Below are 27,474 nucleotides of genomic sequence, written 5' to 3' on the forward strand. Positions count from 1 at the left end.
AATACCCAGCCCTTTTAAAACTCTGATGTGTGTTGTGTCATTATATATTGAGCATGTTTTTTTGTATTTATGATAGGGTACTTAATTATATAAAAAAACAGTGAATTAGTTTTTAATAATAACTTTGAAAATATTTTGATTTAGTGTTAAAGGAATTTATGTATTTTTTTAAGTCTGGCTGACCACAGAACCTAAAATATGCATTTTGCAGAAAAACAGCCATATCCAATATTTACTTATACCTTATTCAAACTTAGAATGTGTGAGGTGACATTCTGTATTAAAACATTTTTTTATTACAGATATTTTTAAATGAATGAATTTATAAAATTGAAATGCTTGCGTATTTATCCACTTAATTTATTTAAGAGAACTAGATTTATAAGGCATTATCTTCCCATCAGAGCACATCTATAACATAAGATTTTTCTAGTGCTGTTGATGTTTTCTGCAAATTGAGAAATGCCGTTTTTGTGTTAAACACTATTTTCAAAATGTGATTACAATTACAATTTTTTGTATTAAAGTGGTCTGGTAATTTAGCAGAACATAAACATTGACATAACTGTACCCGATAACACCTTATCCAAAATCAGGAATTCCAAAAAAGGTTATAACTATATATTTCTCAAACTTCAGATTCTTGGGAGTCGAGATCGACAGAAAATTGTCCTGGGATGAACATATTAAATACCTTATATACAAATTTACTAATTTATTTTAGCGCTTGACAAGAGCAACTTGAGGATTGAATCCGAATATTATAAGGTGTATGTATAATATGATAATAGTTCCTGTAACAACATACGCAGCTGCCGTATGGGGCTCTGCGATAAAACGTTAAAAAAAACATTACAAAACCTTTAATCATGACGTCCATCAGTATAATACGCGACAGCGTCAAAATATTCACGTACCTGGATCACGCACGACAAGGTATGGTCTAAGGTCTCTGCTATACCTTGCTTGTAGCGAGTACAGCAGGCTACCGGAGTCCTATAGAACGTCAATAAATAACTGTATTCATTTAAAAAATTACTACTTGAGGAGGTACGTGGAGGGTGGAATTTAGTTTTTAAGTTATTTTTTCCCTTAAATATTTCTTTCTTGCAATATGTAAATATAACAATTTTATTTTTAATTTTTATTATAAATTGTTTAAAGGATGGCAAGCGGATGTATGATTTGTATCATATATTTGCTTGTTATCTTATTTCAGTTTTTATGTACATATTATTACTTGTTACTTTATTACTATTTGTTGCTATATTATTGTTGTTAACATACCTATGTGTAAATATTTTTCTGTCCCAAAATGAGTTTGTTGTAACTCCTGGGAGTACAAAAAAAAATTTGTATTATTTAATAAATAAATAAATAAAAACATAGATCCTTACAAAGACTATTTGCCATACAAATATGCAATGATTATAGAAATATTTCATCGTATGCAAAATTGATAATTGATAATTGATAATTCTGATAATTGCAGATCTTGAGCCCTTAGATCTCGAAATTGCTGAAATCGTGTCTTTGAATAAAACAAAACGTAGTGGAGAAAGCGAAATACTTCCAAATGACCGCCTATGTTTGCGCCAAACCCTGATATACAAGTGAATTTAGATGAAAATACAAATACGCTATCACCAACTCAAACTGGCCTTATCCACGTCTACACTGATGGCAGCAAACTGAATGGACGCGTTGGAATGGTCTTCGTTATATAAATAACACGAAAAGATAGACCAATGAAAACTTAAGCTTAGAAATGAGTGCTCAATCTTCCAGGCAGAGCTTGTTGGTATTAAAGAGGCATTTTTATAGATTCAAAGAAAAATGACTAGCTCCAAAACTGTCACAATTCACAGCGATAGCATGTCTAGACTGCTCGCGCTCAAATCTGTTTACTCCACAAATGCCATTATTAGCAACATTCAATGTTTTCGGTACACGAGGCATATATGTTTAATTCTGACGGGTAAGATCTGATGTTGGGAAAATCAGAAATGAGAGAGCAGATGAGCTAGCCAAGGCTGATACAATAAAAAAAGTGGGGCTGAACATTGACGAAGTTAGGTGGTTTCTTTCAAATGACAAATCCAACGAGTGGAGGAAAACATATGGAGAAGAAACTGCCAATAAGTGGATCGAGATACTTTTGAGAAGCACAGACGAGGACAAAATATTTTGGAAGCATGCAACGCCTACATACGAACTTACTCAGGCTCTTTCTTCTCGGGGCATGGATGTATGAGGGAATATCTGCATCGCTTTGGGCTGCAAGATGACAGTTGCTGCCCATGTGATGGTATCATTGCGCAGACTGCAGAATATTTAATATACTGCCCAATGTTCGATAGGCCAAGATGGGAGCTTGAATGCAAACTAAACACTCGGATAGCTGCGACAAATAACCTAACAGAGCTTCTGAACTGTAATGATTCACAAAGAGAGACTGTTCGATTTATTACAGGGACAATCGAGCAGACTAAAGTTATTGATTGATTCGGTGTTTATTTTGAAGAACTTCATATTTAAACTTATAATATTAGAAATCAGACACTGATTTGAGTCTACTGAACACTTTATTTTATTTGTACAAATATAAAAAATATAAAAACAAAAATTTCTTGACAATTGTTTCGCCTTGTTAGGGCATTTTCACTTGGACATTCGTTTGAAAATACCCTAACAAGGCGAAACAATTGTCACAAAGTTTTTAATTTTATATTTGTAAAAATAAAATAAAGTGTTCAGTAGACTCAAATCAGTGTTTGATTTCTAATATTATAAGTTCATACTAAAGTTATTTAATTGTGGTATTAAACTCTTTTTGATTTTTGTGCCAAACATTTACAACTATTTTTATTTAATTTTTCGTCCATTAATATTTAAAACTGTTTTTTTTTTATTCTGATTTTGCTTTTATTTTTATAATTGTTCGGGGTTCTTCGGGGTATTAATATATTTTATTGAATATTTCTGACGTTTAATTTACATAGTTATGAAATCTAATCTCGATATATTTTGTTTTTTTTCAAATCATTATTACAAAAATGGCGTGTAACCTTCTCAAGTTTTCCCAGTTACAGCGGATAGTAGGTACCTTTCACCTCTGCGCGGTTACAGCCTCGGGTGGAGGGGGTAGCGGAGGGGTACGGCGTGGGAGGAGGGAGTGAGGGGCGGAGGGGGGCAGTGACGTACGTCACTCGGCCAACACACTAATATTATATGCCTACAGCGCCGCCTGGCGGAAAACTGCAGAATCAACACAACCAAATGAAGAAATTTACTACTGCCTACCCAAAACTCCACTTTAAATATGTTTCCTTTGGCACAGTAATGCGAACATTAAGCGGATATACCTACGTGGCTTAGAGTTTTGATGAACAGATAATTGAACATTGTTTTTCTGTCATTTCCTTGCAAATTCGCTTCCGATACTGTGCGAACAAGACAACTGCACGTCGGACTGAATATTCCTAACTATAATCGACAAAATCGATGTTTCGTTGTCCCGTTTTCAGCACCCCAAAACTGAACCGATTTTTTAAAAAACGGTAAGCAAACCGGATATCTTTCACAATTCCATATCATTGGCTGGTTCATATGAACCAGTGACGTCGTTCAAAGTATTTAAAAAAATCAAAATATTTTTATTTTTTTATACATTTTCAAGAAACTTTGCAGTACAATTTAATGCTTTATTTTTTACCGCGCGCAAAAAAACATTTTTCGTATTCAATTTCCCGTAGGGCTGAAGTTCCTCACGCAATCAATCTTTGGGAATATTTCAAAACTAGAGTAGCCTGTCTCCATAAAAAAATGTATTGACACTAGTGATGAAACGGATAGTTGTTTTTTTTCAGATACCGGATATTCGGCAAGCTACTAAGCCGGATATTCGGCCGCCGGATATCCAGCCTATTGTCTAAAAAAGCAATAAAAACACCCCACCCCGGTGTGCAAAAAACAATGTCCGTAAAGTAAAAAGGATTTTAAATATTTTAATTATAACGATTACTTATCGATCAATGCGTATATTTATTTATTATGGATAACTTATATAGCGCCATTTTCGTAATAAAATACCTCAAGGGCGCTTTACACGGTGATTCTATTGTTAAGTTAATTTAATTGAAGCTTTTAAATTTGTAATTTAATTAAAATAATTTATTTTGTTGTCACGTGCTACGGATTTATTCAAATGATTTAGAGAACAAGTGGGTTTTAAGTTTTTTCCGAAACATCACTTCACTTTCACAGCCTCGCACTTCTGCTGGGAGAGCATTCCATGCCATAGGGCCTGCGACCGCAAATGCGCGTTCACTAAATTAGTATAATATCAATATGATTTATAAGTTTATTAATGAAATAATAATAATGGTTTTCTGTATTTTCATCCCTTGCGTTTTGTTTTTTCACGCAATATACCTTAACGTATAATATTGTTTTTTTGTACTTAGCATTTTTTTAATTTGTGGGATAAATGTTTTTCTAGGGTGTGTATTGAACACTGACGAACGTTTTTATGAAAATATTTTTTTTTTAATATTTGAAATATAATGAAACACGTTGAGCTGGACGCACGTCAGTTTTTATCGTATTTTTAAAATTTATATTAATAAATAAATTTTGCCTTATGGCGGAACGTGGAACCGTGCAAGTACATACAATGCTTAGCGTCAGCGGCCCAATGTTTTGAGTCTTGAGTATTTTTTTATTTCAAATGCATTTTAATGTCGGTCAGATAAAAGCAAATAATCCTGGCGTTTGATATGACGATTTAATGACTAATGTTGCAACAATCGAGATGTCTGTCAGACTATCATATTGTTTGATTTAAATGATACGTGTCTTGAAGAAAACATCTAAAAATAATGTCAAAACGAAGGTAGTCAGTCGAAGAATTATTTGTAACAAAATAACGTACTGTATTGCTGAAATCGACATTTTACATCCGAATATCACTGTAGAATATTTGTTTTAAATCGATTCAAATTTGTTGTTCAATTCAATGTTTATAAGCTGAGAAGATGAGTTTAAATTGATTTATTAACAATATTTCATACGGAATTGAAAAACAAAGTTTGATCCAAGAATACCAGAATTTTCGAAGCCAAAGCTGCATTACTTAAAGATGTCAATTGTCAAAAATAATGGGCAGATTAAGAAGTTAATTTGATCCTAAGTACAGATTTTTAATTTCTGAACCAGCCTTTGCTTCGAATAATCCGGGTTGAAAATCATGACTGAGACTTGTAGCATCAAGCTTTGGGATTAACGATACAACATATCAAGCTTAGCAAAAACATAGCGACTGACCTTTGTCATTTTCATCGCTGGGGCAGTCGGGAGTGCTCCGCAGCTCATCGTCGGAACTGGACGGGGAATTGGGGGCTCTTCGTCTGGTCACTCTCGTGGTGGTTATGTGCTGAATGTGCTGCTGCTGCCGCGGGTGCAAGAGATGGGGATGCTTCCTCATGAGGGAGTCCAGCTCGCCGGGGTCGTGGCGAGGGTCTTGTTCGGAGAACTGTCTTCTCAGTGCGCTGCCGGACCTCTGGAGAAGCGGCTGGTTTTCTTTCTCCGCTGCGGAGTGCGCCCGCTCTAGTTTGGGTCTCTTGTCCGCTCCGGCTATGGTGACGGTTTGCGCCATGCCTTGCCCGGGTAGGCCCAGCGTGCCGACCACCTCGCCGCCTCTCATGTCCGCCTCTATCCTGCGCATGATGGCATCTTGGCCAGCCCCCTTATGCATCCACTGGCCGGTCTTTGACAGCAGTTCTTGCTTCTTGCGACAGAGTATGCAAACCCAGATGACCTGAAACAATCAATTTTTATTTCTTAAAAAAATATTATAATATTTAAACAATACTTTTTTTCATTATTTTGTTTTATTGAAATAAACGGAACTTATTGCCTTTTACATATTAGTTGCTGATACAGCCATATACATACATGTAATTAGAATTATTAGTAATATTATAGAATAATATAATACAATTGGATTAATTACGTTTTTTTAATTGTTATTATTATGTTAACTTTGTTAATTAGCTAATCTTAGGCATGTTTCACATTTTGTAAAATGTTCCCTCGGTACGGAATACCACCGTGAGGGAACATTATTCTGTATAAAAAAATAATACAAACAATGTAACAGTATAAATAAATAAATATATTTTATTTTTATTTTATTTTATTTTATTAGGTAATTCAACAAAGATACATACCAGAAAACATACAATTTAAAGCATTCGTCTAAATAATTTAACATGCATATATATCTTCAATTATAGAATTACACATAATAGATTTATACGTTAAGTTGTAATACATATTTTTTAATATTTTTGTTTATACAGGATACAATGCAATAAAAAATAAGTTGTACGTGTGTACTTATTGAATAAGATTTATTTCTAAGAGATTATTCGCAAAAGCTGAGAGAGTATCATGAAAAATGACAATTTTATTGTTTCGGCAGTATATATTATATTCCCGACACATGCGGGCCATAGGTGTGTGGTATGTAGCATTATTTGAAAACAAAGGCAGTTTATATGGCAATATAGCATTTAAAACAAATTTATTAATTACGCTAGTACTATTGTACGCTCCGTACTCATTTTCTATTCACTAGTTTTTTACAGATTCCATGGTATTAAATATGTATACGTAAATGCAATAAATTTATAAAAGAAAATAAAACAAATTTAAACATTATATTACCAGTTATAAAATATTGAAAAAAAAAATTTTTTTTAATTAATTGAAATACTTTGAGCATGTAAAAAAACTAAGAAAACCATACATATTAATAAAAAAATTCAATCAATTTTCAATAACACTAAACAATAAAAAAAAATACAGATGTTATTATTTGACTACTTCTTAGGTAAAAAGTAAAGAAATTAAAACAATTTTAAACAATACTAAATTTAAAAAATAAATAAATCTAAAACTATTGGGTACTAGCTTCTCCTACCCACGAAATACAGGAAAAAAGCCACCCTGTGCGTACTAAACTTCCCGTGCAATGAGTCACCAACGTCTTGGTACTTATTGTTTATTTATTTTATTAGGTAAACAAACAGTATGTACACATATATTGCCAATTTCTTTGTATATTAGAGTAAGAAACTCATGCACACACCAAAAAAATTGTTTACACTTAATACAATAATTTAAATTATGTTCAATATAATAAATGTAAAAGAAACGAAACGAAAAAATATTTATATAATAATAATGTTAAATGTCTGCTTCTCTCAAAATTTCAATAATTTTTGACCTAAATTTACATACATTGTCACATTATTGTCTAGAGTGTGAAGTCTATTGATGACTGCATTTACCATATGAAGTCGAAGTATTGTTGCCAGAGTATTGGTAGGTTTGCCGTGTTGTCCTTTTCGGTACATTAAAATTAATTAGTGATAAAATTGCAGGGGGATTAAAATCACTCGCAAACGAGTGGAGGCGTAAAAAAATATTAAAAAATGCAGGGGTGTCAAACATGCAATGAATTATTGTATAAAAATTTAGTAAATTTGTTATAACTCTCCTTTCGCTTAGTCATAATTGATTCAAAATAAACAGTAACAAATTACAATCTAAAAAATCGATACCAACGCATGATTCAAATTAATAAATCGCAAAAAGTTATATTGGATATTTTTAATACAATATTTGTGCTTAAAATAATGAGGAGCCCAAATTATAGAGTTTTCCTCTAAATGTACCACTGATATATACCACTGATTTTCTCAAACTCAACAGTTTGAGTAGCTAGGATGAAATTTCCTTTAGGCAATATGCCCGCTCTTATGCATATGTAAACTCTAAACTGTATATGTACATAAACTGTTTATATTACACAAATACAAAAGTTACTAGATAATCCACCCTGATAGCAGGTAGGTAGCAGTGGCGAGCAGTGATTAATTTTATAGGTAATCTACAAAAAATGTTCATTCATTTGTACTTACATATAAATACATAAAATATAAGTAATGTAATACGTATTAGTAATATAATCATATTTAAATATAACTAATATAAACAATCAGAACTAGCTCCCTCGGTGTATTTGAAAATCTTAATGTAAAATCTATAAAGCAACTTTATGTAAAAGCTTTGTTACTATACGCACGTAAACATTATTGTCTACCTTCTGTTACAAATACAAAAGTTATTAGATACTCCACCTTGATGCTGCAAAAACAATTAAAAATTAATACAACTTTCGGTCAAAGACGATTGGCCTACTACTCGGTTCAAGTGTACAATCTACTTCCATTGTCCATAAGGACAATAAGTAAGTACTCACAATATAAAATTGCTATTAAGAAATGGATAGTGGAGGTAGGTTACGCACGGATCGATGAGTGGATCAAGCCAAATTGGTCAAAATTTGCTATGAAATTTTTGTCTACGAGTCTATATGAAATTATTATGTTTTTTAAGATTATTTTAGTTTATTATTCTTCTTATATTTACGATGATAATTAGGTTAATTAGATTAATTACGTTTTGATTTTATTATTATATTAACTATGTTAAATAACTCATTTAAGGCATGTTTCATAATTCTTATAGTAAAATGTTTCCCTCGGCACGGGACCCCAGTGAGGGAACATTATTATGTACAAAAAAATTACAAAAATTTGTAAAAGTACAAATAAATAAAATATGTATGTATTTATTTATTTATTTATTTAATACACGCCCAATGGCCATTTTTTATGGACATATTTATACATAGAAAATTATTATTAAAAAAATAGAAAGACTCAATGGTTTATAGTAGACTTTGTGGGAGTGGAAGCGGAAGAGAGGTATTTATAATTGAATTTGATTCAGTGATCGTTTGAAAGAAGACAACTTGTTATCAAAGAAATCAAGGCTGGTATGTCTGTTGGCAGACCTAAGAGTTATGGGCATAGGGGAATGAAAACCATAGTTAGTTCTATGGTTATCGGTATGAAAGAGTAACTTTTGTCTGAGGTTTCTAGTTGGAATATTTAATTTTATTGAGCTCAGTAGTTCAGGCGCATCAAAAAGTGAGTTGAGAATTGTAAATAGGACTATAAGGTCAGATTTATTTTGACGGTCTGGAAGAGAAGATATATTCAAACTCATTATACGTATATAGATTTCTGGATAAGCCCAACCTCCAGCCCATCTTTCTCAAAGATCGATGTTGAACTGATTCAATATTCTTGATGTGAACATCATAATATGGAGACCAGATAACAGAGGAATACTGTAGGTGCGGGCGAACTAGGGAACAGAAGAGAGTTTTAAGGGTATTGATATTTTTGAAGTCATCTGTGCTTCTGTTAAGAAATCCAAAAAGTTTTAAGGATTTATTGATAACATCTTCAATATGAATTGTAAAAAAAAGTTTAGTGTAAAATATAATACCTAAATCTCGTATACTAGACACAGATGATAATATTTCATCGTTCAGTGAGTAGTCGTATATGATTGGATTTTCCAGACGAAAAAATCTCATAACGTATAAAAATATATCATGTATAAAAATAACACATAAATACATAACATATCTTTAGAAATTATTTAAAAAAGCAAGACAATCTTGCTTTTAAAAACTTTCTCAGAGACGTTAAAAATGTAAAAAAGCGTTGACAGATTGATCCTGTATATTGCAATGTAGAACAGTCGTTTTATAAAAACTAATGCTGCTCATAATTTCAGAATTGTTGACAATACAGCCCAAAAAAAGAAAAAAAATGCGTAGCTAAGATACCCCAGCCTACCAATAAACCGAAGTCTCATATATCATGTTGTTTTGATGATAATAAAAATGAGTTAAAGTTTTTTTATTCTTGGCAACCCACTCTAAGGAAAGTGCCCGCCTCTTTTCCGAAACTATTTATAGTCTTTCTTCAGTTTCGCACATTTACAATCAATTTTTAGAAAACAGGTCTAACGAATTTTTTTACAATCAAACGGCGAAAATTCTTAAAAAACTTTCAATGTACCCGTCGCGCGTCGCTGCAGTATATCATACCTTCACCTTGACGTTATAGTTGAAGATAAATTTTCTCTTGCGATTACGAAGATACACTACTGACCCCCCACCTTCAAGTTTTGGGTAGGAACATCGATATGAAACAAGGGGAAGCGTACGTCACGGTACCCATATCTACGTTATAAAATGACATGGCTTCAGTATGACGTCATTGTTGAAGATGAAATTCTCCCAACCGATTACTAAGATACGCTACTGATTAAGTTTTTATGTAAGTACATCGGTTTGTATCGAAGGGTCTAGAACCCCTTGACACGTTTATCTACGCATTAAAAATGACACAAATTTTGTTCCACCGAGCAATTTTTTCTTTAATTACGATTTTCTTAAATTTTTAACCGTTTTGAGGTTGGCACTTTTTTTCTTAAAAGCCTATTAAAAATATGAGAATAAAATAAGTAAATTTTGAATTCAAATTGAATTCTGACATAACTATCAGTTTTGAAACAGAGATCTATTATTTAGGTAGGGAGGTTTTTATGTATAGCTTATTTTAGCATTAATAATAATAATCAAGGTTTATTGACAAAAATAAAAATTTATTTATCTACTACATGCACACTTAGGTAATAGATTTCCCTGGATCACGTCTAGTGTGCCTAACTAGGTACAACCTGTTTTAAGGCAGCCATTTTTATGCAAAATAAACAGCAATATTACTATTATTGTTATCAAAAACATTTTTCACTTTGTGGTATGACATTTTACACTTATTTGTTTATAAATTTGTATAAACCACTTAATTTTTTTAATTACACTTCGACCGGTTTCGAGGTTACTACCACATCGTCAGGAATTTAACTAACTCATAATTACACGCGTTGCTATTTATATAATAAAATATTGTATGAAAGAGACAGAAAATTGAAAGAAAGTCTCTTTCATACAATATTTTATTATATAAATAGCAACGCGTGTAATTATAAGTTAGTTAAATTCCAGACGATGAGGTAGTAACCTCGAAACCGGTCGAAGTGTAATTAAAAAAAATAAGTGGTTTATACAAATTTATAAACAAATAAGAGCAATATTACTACCTACTTGTGAATTTATTATATAATTATACAATATCAATTTATACCATTTATTATTTAAGAATGTTTTTGAGTAAATTTTACGATTTTTCTCTACTTAAACTCAGTAACCAACTTTTTACAAATTTATTTAATTGAATCCGAGTCATGGTTTTTCAATATTTGGGTAACATATTAAATATTTTGGGGCCCAGAAACCTGAAATTTCTTGGTAAATTAATAGCTTATTTTCCGTTTTTGGTGGGGATTTCTAAGTTTTCTTTTAATATCCTCATATGTAGTGTCAGTTACAAATTGGCACCGCGGTCACACTTTGAAAGAAAGAAGAACATAGTAATACAAACAAAATCGACAACTACTTAAACCTCCCGTACATGTAGGAAACATTCTTAATGAATAAAACATTATTTTTTGAGAACTTTCGTAATAAATATTTCTATTAAAGCCTGGGTATTTACAGAATTTATGACCTATTGTTAGCTCGTTTGAATCTTCATTTAAAAACTGCGTAACATCAACCTATCTCCTATTTGGAAAATTGCAAAAACAAAACAAAAACATTAACGCAAATATTACTCAAACTATTTCATTTAATGTTTTTTGTTAAGTATAGTTCTCGCCTGGGCAGACAGCCAAGAGGTTGGTCGCTGGCCGAAGGGATGAACATTTGGCAACAGAATATGACCGCGTATGTCGAAGGAGGTGAACATGGCGAAAAGAGAAATAAATCACCCAGAAAAGAATCGGGATACAAGAAAACAAATAGAAATGTGTATTATGAAAATAATAATGGTCAATAAAAAAATATGCGTTGAAATATAATTCAAAGGTCGACTAACCACGGCTCGCAAAGCAAATTCACTAATGATTTGGTTTGTTTTGTCTACGGGTTCTTTGGAAGAACTTCTAGGACTGGCTTTTAGATTAAGGAACAAAATACACCAGAATAAAATTGAAGTGACACGAAAGCCATAGATAAATACGTATTTCTTCAATATGGTCACCTTATCAAATCACTTTCTCAGATTCTATTGAGCGAATTCAGAATAAATTTCTTAGATATATTAATTTTAAGATGGGTTTTTCTACTAATCAATTAAATAATAACAAAATTTTAGACTCTCTTAAATTAACTAAATTGCAAGAACGAAGAACATCGACCGATCTTATGACTTTATATAAAATAATAAAACCAATGTTTGATACCCCTGATCTACTGAAATTGATTTCATTCTATGTACCACCTAGATTAAGCAGAACATCTACAATATTTTATTGTCAAAATTGTCGAACGGTAGCTCAATATAACTCACCTATTGTTAGATTACAGAATACCGGGAATGAATATGCATCACATTTTGATATATTTAGTTTATCTCTGCCTAACTTAAAAAATAAAGTGACCAACATATTTTTATCAAAAAGAGCAAATCATCTTCAGAAGATTGGGTTGGAATAGTCATAATTTGATTGATTAATGTATTTTGTTATTGTATAATTTCTTTAAAATATTTATGTATTTCAAGTAATTAATAATTTGTACAGTACGAGTATATTAATATTTCATACTCGATTTTTTTTAAATATTTTTATTTTTAAGCACTCTTTATACCACATATATGTAAATGGCAGAAATGCCGTATATATAAATAATTAAATTTGTAAGTGTTGCCACTTTTTCATTCGCTGCCAAAGTGAAGGTTATTCAAGAATACCAATTTGACTAAGCATTCAAGATGACCGCTCGGTTATTGTCGGGTGGATGACGTAACGTCAAGTCTTTCCAACAAAAGAGCCCCAGATCTTGGATTTTTCATGCACATTTAGGGTTAAATCTCGTGCAAAACAATATGGTGATTTGCATGCGTGTCCTCGATAGGCTAAATAATTACTGGGCCCCGATTGCAATATTTTTAATTTTATCTACAACGTAAAATTAAGTTTTCTGTATGAAAAGCAGAATATGCATACGTTTTTTTCATTAAACATTTTCAATTATAGGTTACCGATTAAGATACTTCAAATTTCCACGTAAATATACTCATTTTCGTACACAAATATCGATTTTTCTTTGTAGACAGCCGAAGATAACTCTGTTGACTTTCTATTATAATCAGGGCCCTGGACCAATTTACGTGCGGTTTTTCTTAAAATGATGAGCTTTGGCTTTTATTTAATATATTTATAGCTCCAAAAATCTTAAATCTATTTTTTTAAGGTTAGGAGCATAAATGTTTTATTCATCATTCGTCAAGGCTCCATTCGATGAGAATACATAAACCAAAAATTTCTGAGGTAGTTTTTTTTTTGTATTTAAAAAGTTTGTTTTTAAATGTTCACAAACAACTTTCTTTTTTTTTGGTTCCCAATCAGATGTTTTGCTTAAATTCCTTATAATTTCTACCCATTTTTATTTTTTTACTAGATTTTCGTTAATGATAAAATAATACTAACTGACACTTAATACATTTTTGAAAATTGCATTCCTACATAAAGTGCACCCCTGCTAGTATTTGACGTTTGCAAAAAGAATTCTATATTCGAAAATTAATAATTTTGGAATTCAATCATAAACAAGTACCTCGGTACCTACTTATCAATGAAAACTTACACCATCTTTTTTACGTTTATCCGAACGGTTTTTTACACGCTTTCAAGACAGAATAAAGCATTTTGGTTTCAAACTAAATGTCAAGCTCATGTCAAAACCTGGTTGGCGGTTAAAGAACGATAGCTCATTAACTTCACAAACATCAACCGATGACAGAATTGTAGGAATATAGATGTTCGAATATGGGCAGAATGGTAAATGTTACACAGTGTTTAAAGTGGTCACTTTAACCAGCCGATGACAGGTCATAAGCTCTGTAGATGCCTATACTTATATATTACTTTCTGTAAAATATTCTTCATCTCTGTTGTAATATGTTTATATTAACAGCTCCCCAGGGAGTTGAATCCAGTCCTTGTCTACAAAAATTTGGATAAACTCATACTATTGTTGTTAAAGGTATTTAAAAATTCATAAAAAAAATCTTATGAAAACACTTAGAGATTAAAAAATTAACACATAATTTATAAAAAGGCCGCATAGGAAAGAATATAATGTGTGCCAAAAACTTCATAAAGTGCTTACCCATGGTACATATAATCCTTTTAGACTGTGCTTTTTTATTTGAAGAAAGCCTTTGCCGCAGTCATTTCGTTAAATTTTATCCACAATATTGTAAATTTAAGTACTAAACGAATTAGTATATACGAGTAAAATGGAACCAAAATCCTAAACGAAAATAAGCATTTATTTTTTAATTATTTTTTATTTATTTGTTTATCAGTACAAATACACATGTAACATATATAATAATAACGTATCCCAAACTCTATAGGGCCAATGGCCCTGTGTTGAGTTGGGATACAACATTATGGAAAGTAGAAATATGTACACTATTAAATAATAGCAAAAAAAATAATTTAATATTATTTTATTTTATTTTATTTTACTTCATTTCATTTCATTTCATTTCATTTCATTTCATTTCATTTCATTTCATTTCATTTCATTTCATTTCATTTCATTTCATTTTATTTTATTTTATTTTATTTTATTTTATTTTATTTTATTTTATTTTATTTTATTTTATTTTATTTTATTTTTATTTCATTTGGGATTTTTACAGCTATTACATAAACAAAATAAGTAGAAAAATCTTAACAATGCTAAAGCCAATTAAAAAAATATTGTAAATATAATGACACATAATATATAAGAAAATAAGTTTAGTAATTGTATTTGTGTGACGTTTGTATTCATGTGTATGTGAATGTGTGAATGTGTGTATGCGTGAATGAATGAGGGAGAGGATACATGTGCGCGTGGGAATGAATGAGGGAGAGGGTGCGTGTGTGTGGGTGTGGGTGCGTAAGTATAAAAAAATAATTGTTTAAAACTTGTAATTGTATTAAAAATGGTACAATAAAGAGTTTAGTAAAAAGTTAGAAACCTTTTTGTTAAATTCAAATTAAGAAATGATATAAATTGTTTTTTTTTTTAAGTATGTTAAATTTCAAAACCGTATTCTGAAAAAAAAAACAGCATTTTATTTTTTAAATTTAACTGATACACATCGAATGAATAATGTGCGACGAGTCCTATACAATACAGTAGGTAACCACAAAATGCAGTAAATACGAAATAATGACAACAATAAAATAAGGTTTGACAATACGCGAACGTTGATTCAAAATAAACACACAAATGCATATTATATGCACCTACATAATATATAAATAACATATAAGTTTGATAGAAATGATTCGGATTATAAAAATCAGGAGTCACAAACAGTTGGCCCGCAGTACGGGGATACATAATTATATTAAAAGATCTTCTCACAATAAAACTAATATTTGTTCAGGGATAGAGAGCGACGGAGAGGAGGATGCGGACAAATACAATTTATTACCTATGGCAGTTTTGATAAATTTAATGTTTTTGGTAAATATATCTATGTCGTTAAATTTCCTGTTATACGTATCCATAATACGGTTAATCGTAGCGTTTTTTGACGAATTTGTTCTGCATTTAGGTATGTGGAAAAGTTGGGTATAACATGTTTGTCTCTGTGGTTCCTTAAGATGAATGCGGGTAACCAATTCAATTATCACACAAACATATATATATTTCAATAGGCATTTGTAGCTCCGTCACAAATAACTATCGACGTGCTAATAAGCGTCGTGATAACGATTTCTCACTATGGTGGTTTATCGTATTCGCGATCACAATGGAACATCCGTGAACACTTAATATTTAATGTCAAAATATTTACGTTTCGTGACATATAATCCTGCTGCGCAATCACATATTTGAATTTCACCGGTGTAAATATGGAAAATATTCCAAAATTGCTATTTAATTTTTTTATTTATTATTTATCATGCTATTTATTGCATTTAGCCGGCGGTTGGCAAGCCAAATGTCAAGAAAAGCAGTAAACATAGTTATAGAAATTTAATTTTCACCTTTTTGTATTAGATACTCCTTACTATTTTGCAAAAGCAATATATTGTTAAAATATTACAACAGAGATGGAAAACATTTAAGATAAGGTAATATAGAAGCCTAGGCATCTACAGAGCTTATGACCTGTCATGGGCTGGTTTAAGTGACCACTTTACACCCTGTGTAACATGCACCATTCTGCCCAGATTTAAACATCAACATTCCTTCAATTCTTTCATCTGTTGATGTTTGTGAAGTTAAAGAGCTGAAACCTTTATTTATGCGGATGAGATTCATCTAATTTAATTATTTCACCTACATACTAGGCAACGCCTCAAAATATTATTTTTTCAATTTCTATACTTCTTTATGAACCAGTTGGATTTATCAACAATATTTTTAGTTTATCCAAACGTTTGTAGACAAGGACTGGATTCTTTATTTATCTTAAATGTTGTTCATCTCTGTTGTAATATGGTAATATAAACAGCTCTTTAGGGAGTTGAATCCAGTCCTTGTCTTCAAAAATTTGGACAAACTCAAAATATTGTTGCAACATATTGTATTATTTTTTTATAGTAAACGCCGATTTTTTACCAGTTAACTGTATTTATTTACGAGGAAAACAAAAAATAAACCGCCACGAGCGTTGACTTAGAGATTACACACGCGTTGACTTGACTGCGATAACTTAAGCATATTCATTATTGTTCATTGTAATTTCTCAAATGCTAAACATGTTTTTAAGCACGTCGATAGTTATTTGTGATTGAGTCACTGGACTACACGCTTAATAGTATATAAATCTATGCAATATCTCGCAGCAGTCTCCTGCATTGGTCTCTTTCCTTATGCAAAATTCAGACTTATCACTCTTTCTGAAAATGGCTTTCGTTTTGGAGAACTTAATGTGTTCATCCAGGATATTGAACACTCTTGGGGCCACAAAAGAGAAATTCCTCTGAGCAAACGTCGTACGTGTTTTTGGAATAAAATAATTCAAATTACAGAAAAATCTCGTACGAGCATTCTGCTGGGATCTACTCTTGTAGCCGCATGACCGGAAAAGTGTCAATGACTGTCTTAAAAAATTGTCTAATGTCCAGTACCTTCATGAATTGGAACAATGTCTCCAATGGGAAAGTGGAGGGGCATCAAGTATTAATTTTGTACGTTTATTAGGGGGTATTTTAAGTAATACTTACAGTATATTATTTATTTATTTATATATACGCCCAATGAGCATTTTTATGGACACATTTATACGTAGAAAATTATTATAACAAAATTAAAAAGACAAGATGGTTTATAGTAGACTTTGTGGGAGTGGAAGCGGGAGAGAGGTGTTTATAATTGAATTTGATTCAGTGATTGTTTGAAAGAAGACAACTTGTTATCAAAGAAATCAAGACTGGTATGTTTGTTGGCAGACCTAAGAATTCTGGGCATAGGGGAATGAAAACCATAGTTAATTCTATGGTTATCGGTATGAAAGAGTAACTTTTGTCTAGGGCTTCTAGTTGGGATATTTAATTTTATTGAGCTCTGTAGTTCAGGCGCATCAAAGAGTGAGTTGAGAATTTTAAATAGGACTATAAGATCGGATTTATGTTGACGGTCTGGAAGAGAAGATATATTCAAGGTAGTTTCTAACTCATTATACGTATATAGGTCTCTGGATAAGCCCAACCTCCAGCCCATCTTTCTCAAAGATCGATGTTGAACTGATTCAATATTCTTGATGTGAACATCATAATATGGAGACCAGATAACAGAGGAATACTGTAGGTGCGGGCGAACTAGGGAACAGAAGAGAGTTTTAAGGGTATTGATATTTTTGAAGTCAACTGTGCTTCTGTTAAGAAATCCAAGATGTTTTAAGGATTTATTGATAACATCTTCAATATAAATTGTAAAGAAAAGTTTTGTGTAAAATATAATACCTAAATCTCGTATACTAGACACAGATGATAATATTTCATAGTTCAGTGAGTAGTCGTATATGATTGGATTACGTAAGTTTTGTCCAAATGTTTGTAGACGAGGATATAATTTCACGCCCTAGAGAAGTCATTAAGATTGAAATTTATAAGAGGAAAGAAAAAAAAATGGTATTAGTTTTTTTTGTCATTGGCTGGTTTAATTAGCCATTTTATACACAGTGTAACATTCAGCATTCTGCCCTTTCATAACATCCACATTTCCCCAAATCTTCAACGTAAAGACCTACTACCAAAATTTTTACCACCAACACATTGGGGTTGGCATTAGAGCTCCATTGCGAACTGCTAGTTTTGGCTCCAGCGACAAACATTTGCTTGGCAATGTAGATGTCAGTGCACCGTTCACCCTGTTTCTGGCACTCGTCCTCTTTTTAATATCTTTCTCAGTCTTTCCATCCCCGTAAACATATTTTTTCAGATACACAAATTCATCCACCTGATTCAGAACATCTCTGTTTACTTTCATCCCCTTCAAAAACTATTTCAAATTACATTTTATTTTATTTACGGAATTTATGCGTCCAATATGAATAGTAATAGTGCATCGCTGTGGTATATTTTTAAATCAAAATTACTGTTAAAATACGCATTGAAAATTTGTTAGCAAATTTAATTTTCTACGTGCTATGCCGATTGTATCGCAAGAGGAGTAAGTTATGCACATTGCCTGCCAACGGGCGCTGGTGCAGACATTACTGGAACAATTTTTACACAATAAATACTTTCCACACACAACAGTATAAAAAAAATATGGAAAAATGTGTGAAAAACGTATAATATTAGAAATTAAACACTGATTTGAGTTTACTAAACACTTTATTTTATTTTTACAAACATAAAAACAAAAATTTCGTGACAATTGTTTCGGCTTGTTAGGGCATTTTCAAACGAATGTGAAGATTGGATGATTGAATGAAATTCAATTTGATTGAAAATTAAAAACAACAGCAACCTATTGTAATATTATTGATATATTTTCTACAGCAATTATCTAAAGTTATAAAACTATAAAGCTTCATTAATTATCTGACAATACATACACGTATGTCAATAAATACTTTGTTATATTTTTTTCCGAAATATAAATACCTAAATTCCCCATTACCTATTGGGAATAAGAGATCAATTACTCTCATTTATTAAATCGTATCTTACTGGTAGGAAACAAAACGTTCGGATAAATAACTATTTATCAACCAGTGTTGATGTTACATCGGGTGTACCTCAGGGTGCTCATTTGGCACCCCTGCTTTTGATTTGTTTATTAATGATGTTGCTAAATCATTCTCTTACTCTGGTTTTTGGCTCTTCGCGGACGACAACAAAATTCTCAAAATAATTCAAACTTTACAAGACTGTTTTCTTCTTCAATCAGACATTAACTCTTTTAACCGATGGTGTGAAGTCAATAAATTAGAACTAAATATTGAAAAATGCAAAATAATGTCATTTCATAGAACAAAACAACCAATTTCCTTCGAGAACCTATTAAAAAACTCCAAAATTGATGTAGTCAAGTCCATCAGAGATTTAGGAGTTGTTTTGGATTATAAACTGACATACAACGAGCATATAGATAATACAGTAAATAAATCACTGAAATTACTTGGCTTCATTAACAGAATATCCTCTGATTTTACTTATGTCCGTACAATCAAAACTCTTAATTGCTCAACTGTTCGCCATCTTCTAGAATATGCCTCCGTGGTCTGGTCTCCATTCTATGTCAATCGCATAAATCACATTGAATCAGTCCAACATTGCTTGCTTCGAAAAATAGCGTGGATGCTTGGACTAGAGAGAGATAATTATTCTTATGCTGAAATAGAGTCAATATTCAATATTTCTAGTCTACAAAAACGTAGAACTAATATTGACTCCATATATATGTTTGGCATACTAAATGGTATAATCGATGTTCCATCATTACTGGGACAAGTAAAATTCAATATTCCGACTCGTAGGTTGAGAAACAATGAAGTACTGTTCATCGATCAGCATAGAACAATCTATGGCCTCAATTCTCCAATGACCCGCCTTTGTCGTATTGTTAACTTAAGACAGGATCTGGACTTTTTTGGTTTAAGTTTACAACGATTTAAACGAGCACTAAATAAATAGTCCAGATCTTGTCTCGATGTCCCTTATGTTTGTCAATGCTTCTTTTTTTTAAATGTTTTAAACTATTCTTTTATTGTAATATTTAAACCTTATAAATTGTATACATGGACAATGTCCGTTAATAAATAAATAAACACTTAGCCTCGCCCTTAACCATTGGTTTTTCCCTCAATTATGATTAATGTACATGCTATAGTTCATAAGATTATTTTTATTTTCTACTTAAGTACCTTGAATTATATAACTATATAAGGACATTCAATCCATCTAATCTTCACATTCGTTTGAAAATGCCCTAACAAGGCGAAACAATTGTCATGAAATTTTTGTTTTTATATTTGTAAAAATAAAAAAATTAATTCAGTAGACTCAAATCAGTGTTTGATTGAATTTCTAATATTATAAGTTGAAATATGGAGTTCTACGAAATAAACACTAAATCAATCAATAAAAAAGTTTGGTATAAAAAATACAACAAAGCTGGAAAGGTTTTTTTGTATAAAAATCAATTCTGGATTTTTTTAAAAATAAATTGCTTACTATTTAAAAATAAATTATTGATCGAATACACGTTTTGTGATGTTCAGCGTAATATCGAAATTCATCGCTATCCTACGATCCCCCGGTGAAGGTTTCAGACTCCCCGAAACAAGAATCCAGGCAACTCAAAACAATCTGTATTTTATAGGAATTAAGATGTTTAATAAGTTGCCAAAAAATATTAGGGATGCTGGGTCTATCGCAGCGTTTCGTGGGATGAAAAACAAACATCCATAAAGGTAGATAAAGTGTCATCGGAAAGCGTCTGGATTTTATAACAATGTTTTTTTTTCGAAATTCTTTTTATAAATATATTTTGTTTATTAGTTTATTAGTGAAGGTATAACTAAACATTCTAATTTTTTGTTCAACTATCTAAAATAAACCGATCTCAATTATATGTCTTCTTGCAAAAAACACCACTTGCTTACTTTAGAAGATCGCCGTCTACTGTTGGACATGGGGGTGCTTCATGACATACTTAGTGGACGCCTTGATAGGCCGGCTCTTTTGTCGGAGTTATCATTAAATGTCCCCGGCTACCGCACCCGTCACACGTCGAGCTCTCTATTTTATCTGCCAGCAGTTCGTACGAACTATGCCCAGAACTCTCCACTTATACGTTTTGCTAGTGAATGTAATTTGAACTTTCCCCTGATCCATTTGATTGTAAAAAAATAACATTTGAAATGCGCGTCTTAAAACACATACTTTTTTGTTTTATACTTAGTTTCAATAATTAAGTCTTATTTTATCTTATTTTATTTTATTAGATTTTATCTCGAATTCTTAATATTCTATATATATTTATATTTTCGACACTTGACACTTGTGCAATATTTACACACATGTCCACCTTCATTCCAATATAACACCCACTCACCCACCCTCTCACTCACTTACACTCACACAAACAAACCAGTATGTATTGTACGTGTATTTAATGTATTCCTATGGATATCTGTCATTGGTTTTATTCTCTGTATATTTTATTTGTTATATTTCTGTTACATGTATTACTGTTGATATCCCCAATAAATAAAATAAATAAAAAAATACAACCCTTTGGGAGGGTGCAAAATATTCCGGATCACAATTATTGTGATTTATTTCATGAAAGGCACCAGCCCTGTATGGATATAGAAAATGTTTATTAAGGTAAATGATCCGGATCTAGGCACCTAATGAAATATGAACTTGTGTTTGAACAAAATAAGCTATTTATATACCCTTCCAATTAGGGGCAGGTTTATAAATGATATTACGTACCTCATCATCATCATCATTCTCTTTCCGCACCTAATGGTGCATAGGGCACTAGATTAGCACACCAATCAGAAGTTTGTGGTATATTTTGCTTTAAAAAAAACTTAGTGATACGTGAGAGTCTTCCTAAGAAAAAAAGTATTTAAACTACATTCATAACTTCAAAACAGCAAAATTTCAACTTACGACAATGTATTAAAATATTAGAACACACTGAAAATATTGTAAATAACACCAAATATTTTTTAAAAAACTAATTTTTGCCGTAGACAATATTACTCGAAAGAATGGTACGGCTTTAAAAACCTCCCCAAAACGTCACCAGATGGCGCCTATGAGAAAGTATCAAATAATGTAAATCTCTCCTGATTTGACTAGACACATACATCAACAAGCGGGGTGACCTTCCGATTGGCTGATGACGTACTCTGTTTGTTTGGTGACATAGTTTGGGAAAAAACAACACGTCTGATGACTCACCTTTACTGCATCGCATATGGGGACTGTAATTGAAAATTTTTGGAAAAAATTTGGACACATATTCTATTTTTCATACAGAAAATGTCATTTTACTTTGTAGACAAAATTAAAGATGTTAACCTGTCATTGCAACACGGACCCTGGTGACGGGCCCTATAGAGAAAGAACTTATCTAGTTAGACCGGAGAGTGACCTCGCCGCAGAACGTCTAGTGAGGTATCTAATTGGAGCTTATGTAGTTACAACCACCGACAGCTTCCCCGCCGTAGCTCGTCTAGTGATGTATTCTGTTGCAACTTTACTGCTGATATACCTAGTGAGAGAGCGAGGTTACTAGGTTTACCTTATTGGGGAGCAGAATGATTTTCCTGCCACAGCTCGTCCAGTGAAGAGTTTTGTTGGAGCGTATCTATTGACATACCTAGTTAGAGAGCGAGGTTACTAGGTTCACCTTATTGGAGAGCAGAATGATTTTCCTGCCACATCTCGTCCAGTGATGAGTTTTGTTAGAGCGTTTCTATTGACATATCAAGTTAGAGAGCGAGGTTACTAGGTTACCTAGTTCGAGAGCAAGATAATAAAACTCGCCTTGTTAGAGCGCAAGATTACCCTGCCGCAACTCGTCCAGTGATGAATCCTGTTGAAGCGTATCTGGTGATATATGTACCTTGTTTGAGAGCGAGGTTATTAAAGCGCTAGATTACCGACCTGCCACAGCTAGTTTACCGATGAATCATGTTGAAGCGTATACGGTGACATACATAGAAAGAGAACGAGGTTATTGGAGCGCAAGGTTACCTTCTTGTCGCAGCTCGTTTAGTTATGATACCTGTTGGAGCGTATCTGGTGATATACCTTGTTAGAGAGCGAAGTTGTTGGAGCGCTAGATAACCTTTTGTCACAGGTTTAGTGATAAATCCTTTTGAAGCGTATCTGATGACATACAAAGATATAGAGCGAGGTTATTGGAGCGCAGGGTTACCTTCCTGCCGCAGTTTGTCTAGTGATGAGTCCTGTTGCAGCGTATCTAAGCGGTTACTAAGCTTAACCTGTTGGGGCGCAGGGTGATGTAATCTCACTGCTGCTGCTAGTTTACTAATGAGCCCTGTTTATCTGGTGGCATACCTAGTTTGAGAGCGAGGTCAGTGGGCTTACCTTGTTGGAGCGCAAGGTGACCTTCCCGCCGCAGCGTGCGCAGCAGCGCGTATGGCAGTAGTTGCACACGTGGCCCACGCCATCGGCGAACTTGGTCTTGAGGCAGATGTGGCACGTGGCGTCCAACTCCACCCCCGCGCGCTTCTGCTGCTCCGAGCGCTGGCGGATACTGTCCTCCAGGATTGTCACTTCGTCCTGCTTCCGCCTGAGAAAAGAAAACATTCCATCAGTACGTGGTTCTTTACCTAGATTTCAATTTCACGTTTTTCTTCCTATCGAAGCGGAATCCGGGAAGTATGGCCGCTGTCCCAATTTGGAAATAATACATGAAAACTAAATTCATTCGGAGCTGATTAAAGTCATCGATTTTTTTAATTAAAGACACAAGACCAAAATCTGGAAAAATGACAACAAAATCATTTGAAAAATCGTCAAAATAAATTGGTTATATTTGGAGACAGGCCACTACAGTTATTTTTTTGCAAATAGCTCTGTATACATTTTTTTGGTTCCACTCTCCACCAATCAATTTTTTTTTTTAATTTCTAACTATTTGAGTCACACAACAACACTATTTCACATAGAGAACTATATTTTTCATATGAAGAGATACTTTGATAAAAAAACCTGTAAGTACTTAAAACTGTTGTCTGATAAAAGGTAAGGAAATCATACGATTTTTACATTTTAAAACACGGGTTTTTTTCAATGTTACGTTATTAAAAAAAACTAGCAAATAAACATTAGATTTAAACGATTATTTTCTAAGATATGTCTGATAAAAAATATTCTTATAAAGTGTACAAAAGTAAAATATAATAACTTTACGCAAATTACGCCCCTTAAAATTAAGATAAATTTAGATACATTGCCATTGGCGCTCATATAAAGACAAAGTATTAAAATAAAATAAAATATACTGATTTAAAAAAAATGCAATGAACTATTAACTGATATAATAATAAAATTTTGGTTTAATTAAATTATACGATTAGTCAATTCGTCCCAAAACTTGGAATTCTTTGGGATTGATCTTCCAGCTTTTCGTAGATTCCATCGCCACTAAAACAATGTGGGATGAAACTGGATTGGCATGGTTTAGCTGGAAGTATTATATGTTTATCTTGTTTATGAATTATATTGTGTACCATTATTTTACTGCCCTTGTTTGTCTTTGCTGCATAGTTTCATGTTCTTTTTGGCGAGTTTCTTAATACATGTTTTTTCTTATCACTGTTCAAATTGACTTAGGCCGTATATAGAGGGTGGCCAATACTTGACTTAAAAAAAATACAGGGGGTAGAACACCCCAAGGGTTGTTCAAGTAGAGCAAATGTTTTTAGTATATTGTGAACCGTTTCTGATATATTTTTTAAATTGTTTTTTTAGTTTATTTTGCCTCTGTCGTTTAATTTTTTTGGGGCAAGTATTTCTTTTTTAAAATTAAAAGTTCTTCGTTTGTTTGACTATTAAGTATATTTTAATAATAAAATATATTATAATATTAAGTATTTCATAGAAGGAAAAAAAACCGGTCTTGTTCAATCAAAAGTATCATTAATTTTTTTTTTCCTCAACAGATTATCGGAGACGCCGACACTGATATATCTTTTTTTACATCTGGTGTTAAGAATCCCGTGCTATTTCAAAAACTTTAAGGGTAAATAAGCTTTCACATTATACTTAAAAAGGGACCACTCCTGGAGAATTTGGTGAAGTAAATATTTACCCAAAAAATAATTCATTAAGACGACAGTAGCAAAATCAACTTAAAAAAAACACAATTTATCAAAAACATTTGTATTTTTTTACAGCCCTTGAGGTTCTCTACCCCTGCATTTTTTATACCAAATATTTTGCCATCCTGTATAACAAATGAAATAAAAATATGTAAATAAAAAAAAATATTTTAAAATTCACATCGGGACATTCGCCGGCATATTAATGCTAAACTAGCCAAACTTAGATTTTTCTCTATGGAAGGTTTCAAAAAGTTTGTACACGGCACTAACCCAACCCCCCCCCCTCCATCTCACTTAAAGTGAAGAAATGGAGGTAATGAGCGGTTAAGATATGGAATGTGGAAAATATTTATTGACTGTTTTTACAGTTTAAAAAAAAATAATTTAGTTTTTTTCTCAAATTTATAAAAATAAATAAGTAATTCATATTGACAAAATAAAGACATTCTTCTGTACTTAAAATCAGAACCAGTATGGTTTTGAAAATGAATATAATCATTCCTATATTTGTATTTGCTGAAACATAATGAAAAACTGCGTGAAAAATTTGAATGCGTATCAAGTTTAATTCTCAAGGCACTCACTCTCTTAATACCCATCCACAATTCCTCTTTCTTCTCTAACTCATATAGTGTCCATGCGGCTCGACTGTGGAATCATCTCCCATCCACTATCAAAGATGTTACTACATTATCTCTGTTTAAATCACGTCAGAAAAAAAATCTCGTTTCTCTTCCTTAATCTCTCCTCCTTTCCTTTTTCCTCTTTTTTCCTTTTTCCGATTGAGTAATGACTTTGATTTAAAGTAATTTATAAACAAATACGTTTATTTCTATTTTTATTGATCTTTTATTGAGCTTTTTAATATATTTTTCTATCGAATATGTTCTGTAACTTGAATTATAAAAATAAAACTTTTATTTTATTAGTTGTTTGGAAAAAATTGCCATTTGGCAAACAGCCCGACAATGTACAAATAACGTTATGAATAAAAAGTTCAAAAAAAATAAAAATAATGTATCCCATTTCGATTAACTCCATTATCAAAATAAAGTTTAAGATACTTACATATTTTATTTTCTTAATTAATCCCTCCCGCTAAAATATCAATTCTTTTTCATACTTCGAAACTGGCGTTTATTTTTAAATCACCCGCGTTCAAACAGGCAAAGATGTCCGACCGTCATCATTGCACGACGCACACTGAATGACTGAATACTGATTTATAATGCCGAACGAACGTAATATCTATGTACTAACGAAGACAGTCGGTGGTGTGTTGTTACTTCGTATTTTATAAAATAATTATAAGTCGGAAAATCAACTAGGGAACCATACGATTTTTTTCTTTCTGTGCAATAAATACCAGGCCCCCAGCATCTCGGTATATATAAAAATTGAATCCTTAAAAGATATTAACAATCTTCAAAAAGACCTAGATAGGGTCGTTAAATACTGCGATCATAACAAACTTTATTTAAATGTCTCCAAGTGCTACAAAGTGTCTTTTACAAGAAATAAAATTTTAAAACCATCCTTTTACAGTATTAATGGATGCACAATTACCGAAGTTGATTGTATTCGTGATCTTGGTGTATATTTGGATAAAAAATTGTCTTATGAGAAACATATAGAGAAGATGGTCAGCAAAGCTTACAAAACATTAGGCTTTATAATAAGAGTATGTAAACCATTTAACTATCCACAAACACTAAAAATATTATATTTTGCACATGTCCGCAGTATTCTTGAATATTGCTCTACAGTCTGGTCTCCTCAATACTCCAAATACATTTTAAGAATTGAAAGGATTCAAAAAATTTTTATGAAGCATCTAAACTATCGACAAAATGAACATTTTAATAACTATGAAGAAGCTGTACTATATCACAATATTGAAACCTTACAATCCAGAAGAACTATATCTGATACCGTCTTTCTTTACAAAATAGTAAATAACAAATTAGATTGTCCCCAACTTCTTGAGAAAATTAAAATTCGTATCCCTCAGCGCACAACTCGGCTGCAGCAATTGTTTCATGTTGGAAGATCAAGCACAAACAACAACAAGAAT

At 32.1% G+C, this 27,474-nt stretch overlaps 1 protein-coding gene across 1 annotated transcript in view; it reads right to left on the reverse strand.

Annotated features, from left to right (window-relative positions):
- Window positions 1-4,734: 4,734 nt before the first annotated feature.
- LOC148281822 (regulating synaptic membrane exocytosis protein 2-like) overlaps window positions 4,735-27,474 on the reverse strand; it is a 44,886-nt gene continuing 22,146 nt past the window's right edge. The window contains exons 2-3 of the mRNA XM_088226052.1: window positions 23,659-23,863; window positions 4,735-5,818 (exon numbers count right to left, since the gene is read on the reverse strand). Of these exons, the coding sequence (XP_088082178.1) occupies window positions 5,303-5,818; window positions 23,659-23,863 (721 nt within the window). The 3' untranslated portion in view covers window positions 4,735-5,302. The remainder of the gene's footprint in view (window positions 5,819-23,658; window positions 23,864-27,474) is intronic.

This window comes from Micrasema longulum, unplaced genomic scaffold, assembly GCF_059751315.1.
Source record: "Micrasema longulum isolate JH-2025_06_02 unplaced genomic scaffold, ASM5975131v1 h1tg000404l, whole genome shotgun sequence".
Classification (NCBI taxonomy): domain Eukaryota; kingdom Metazoa; phylum Arthropoda; class Insecta; order Trichoptera; family Brachycentridae; genus Micrasema; species Micrasema longulum.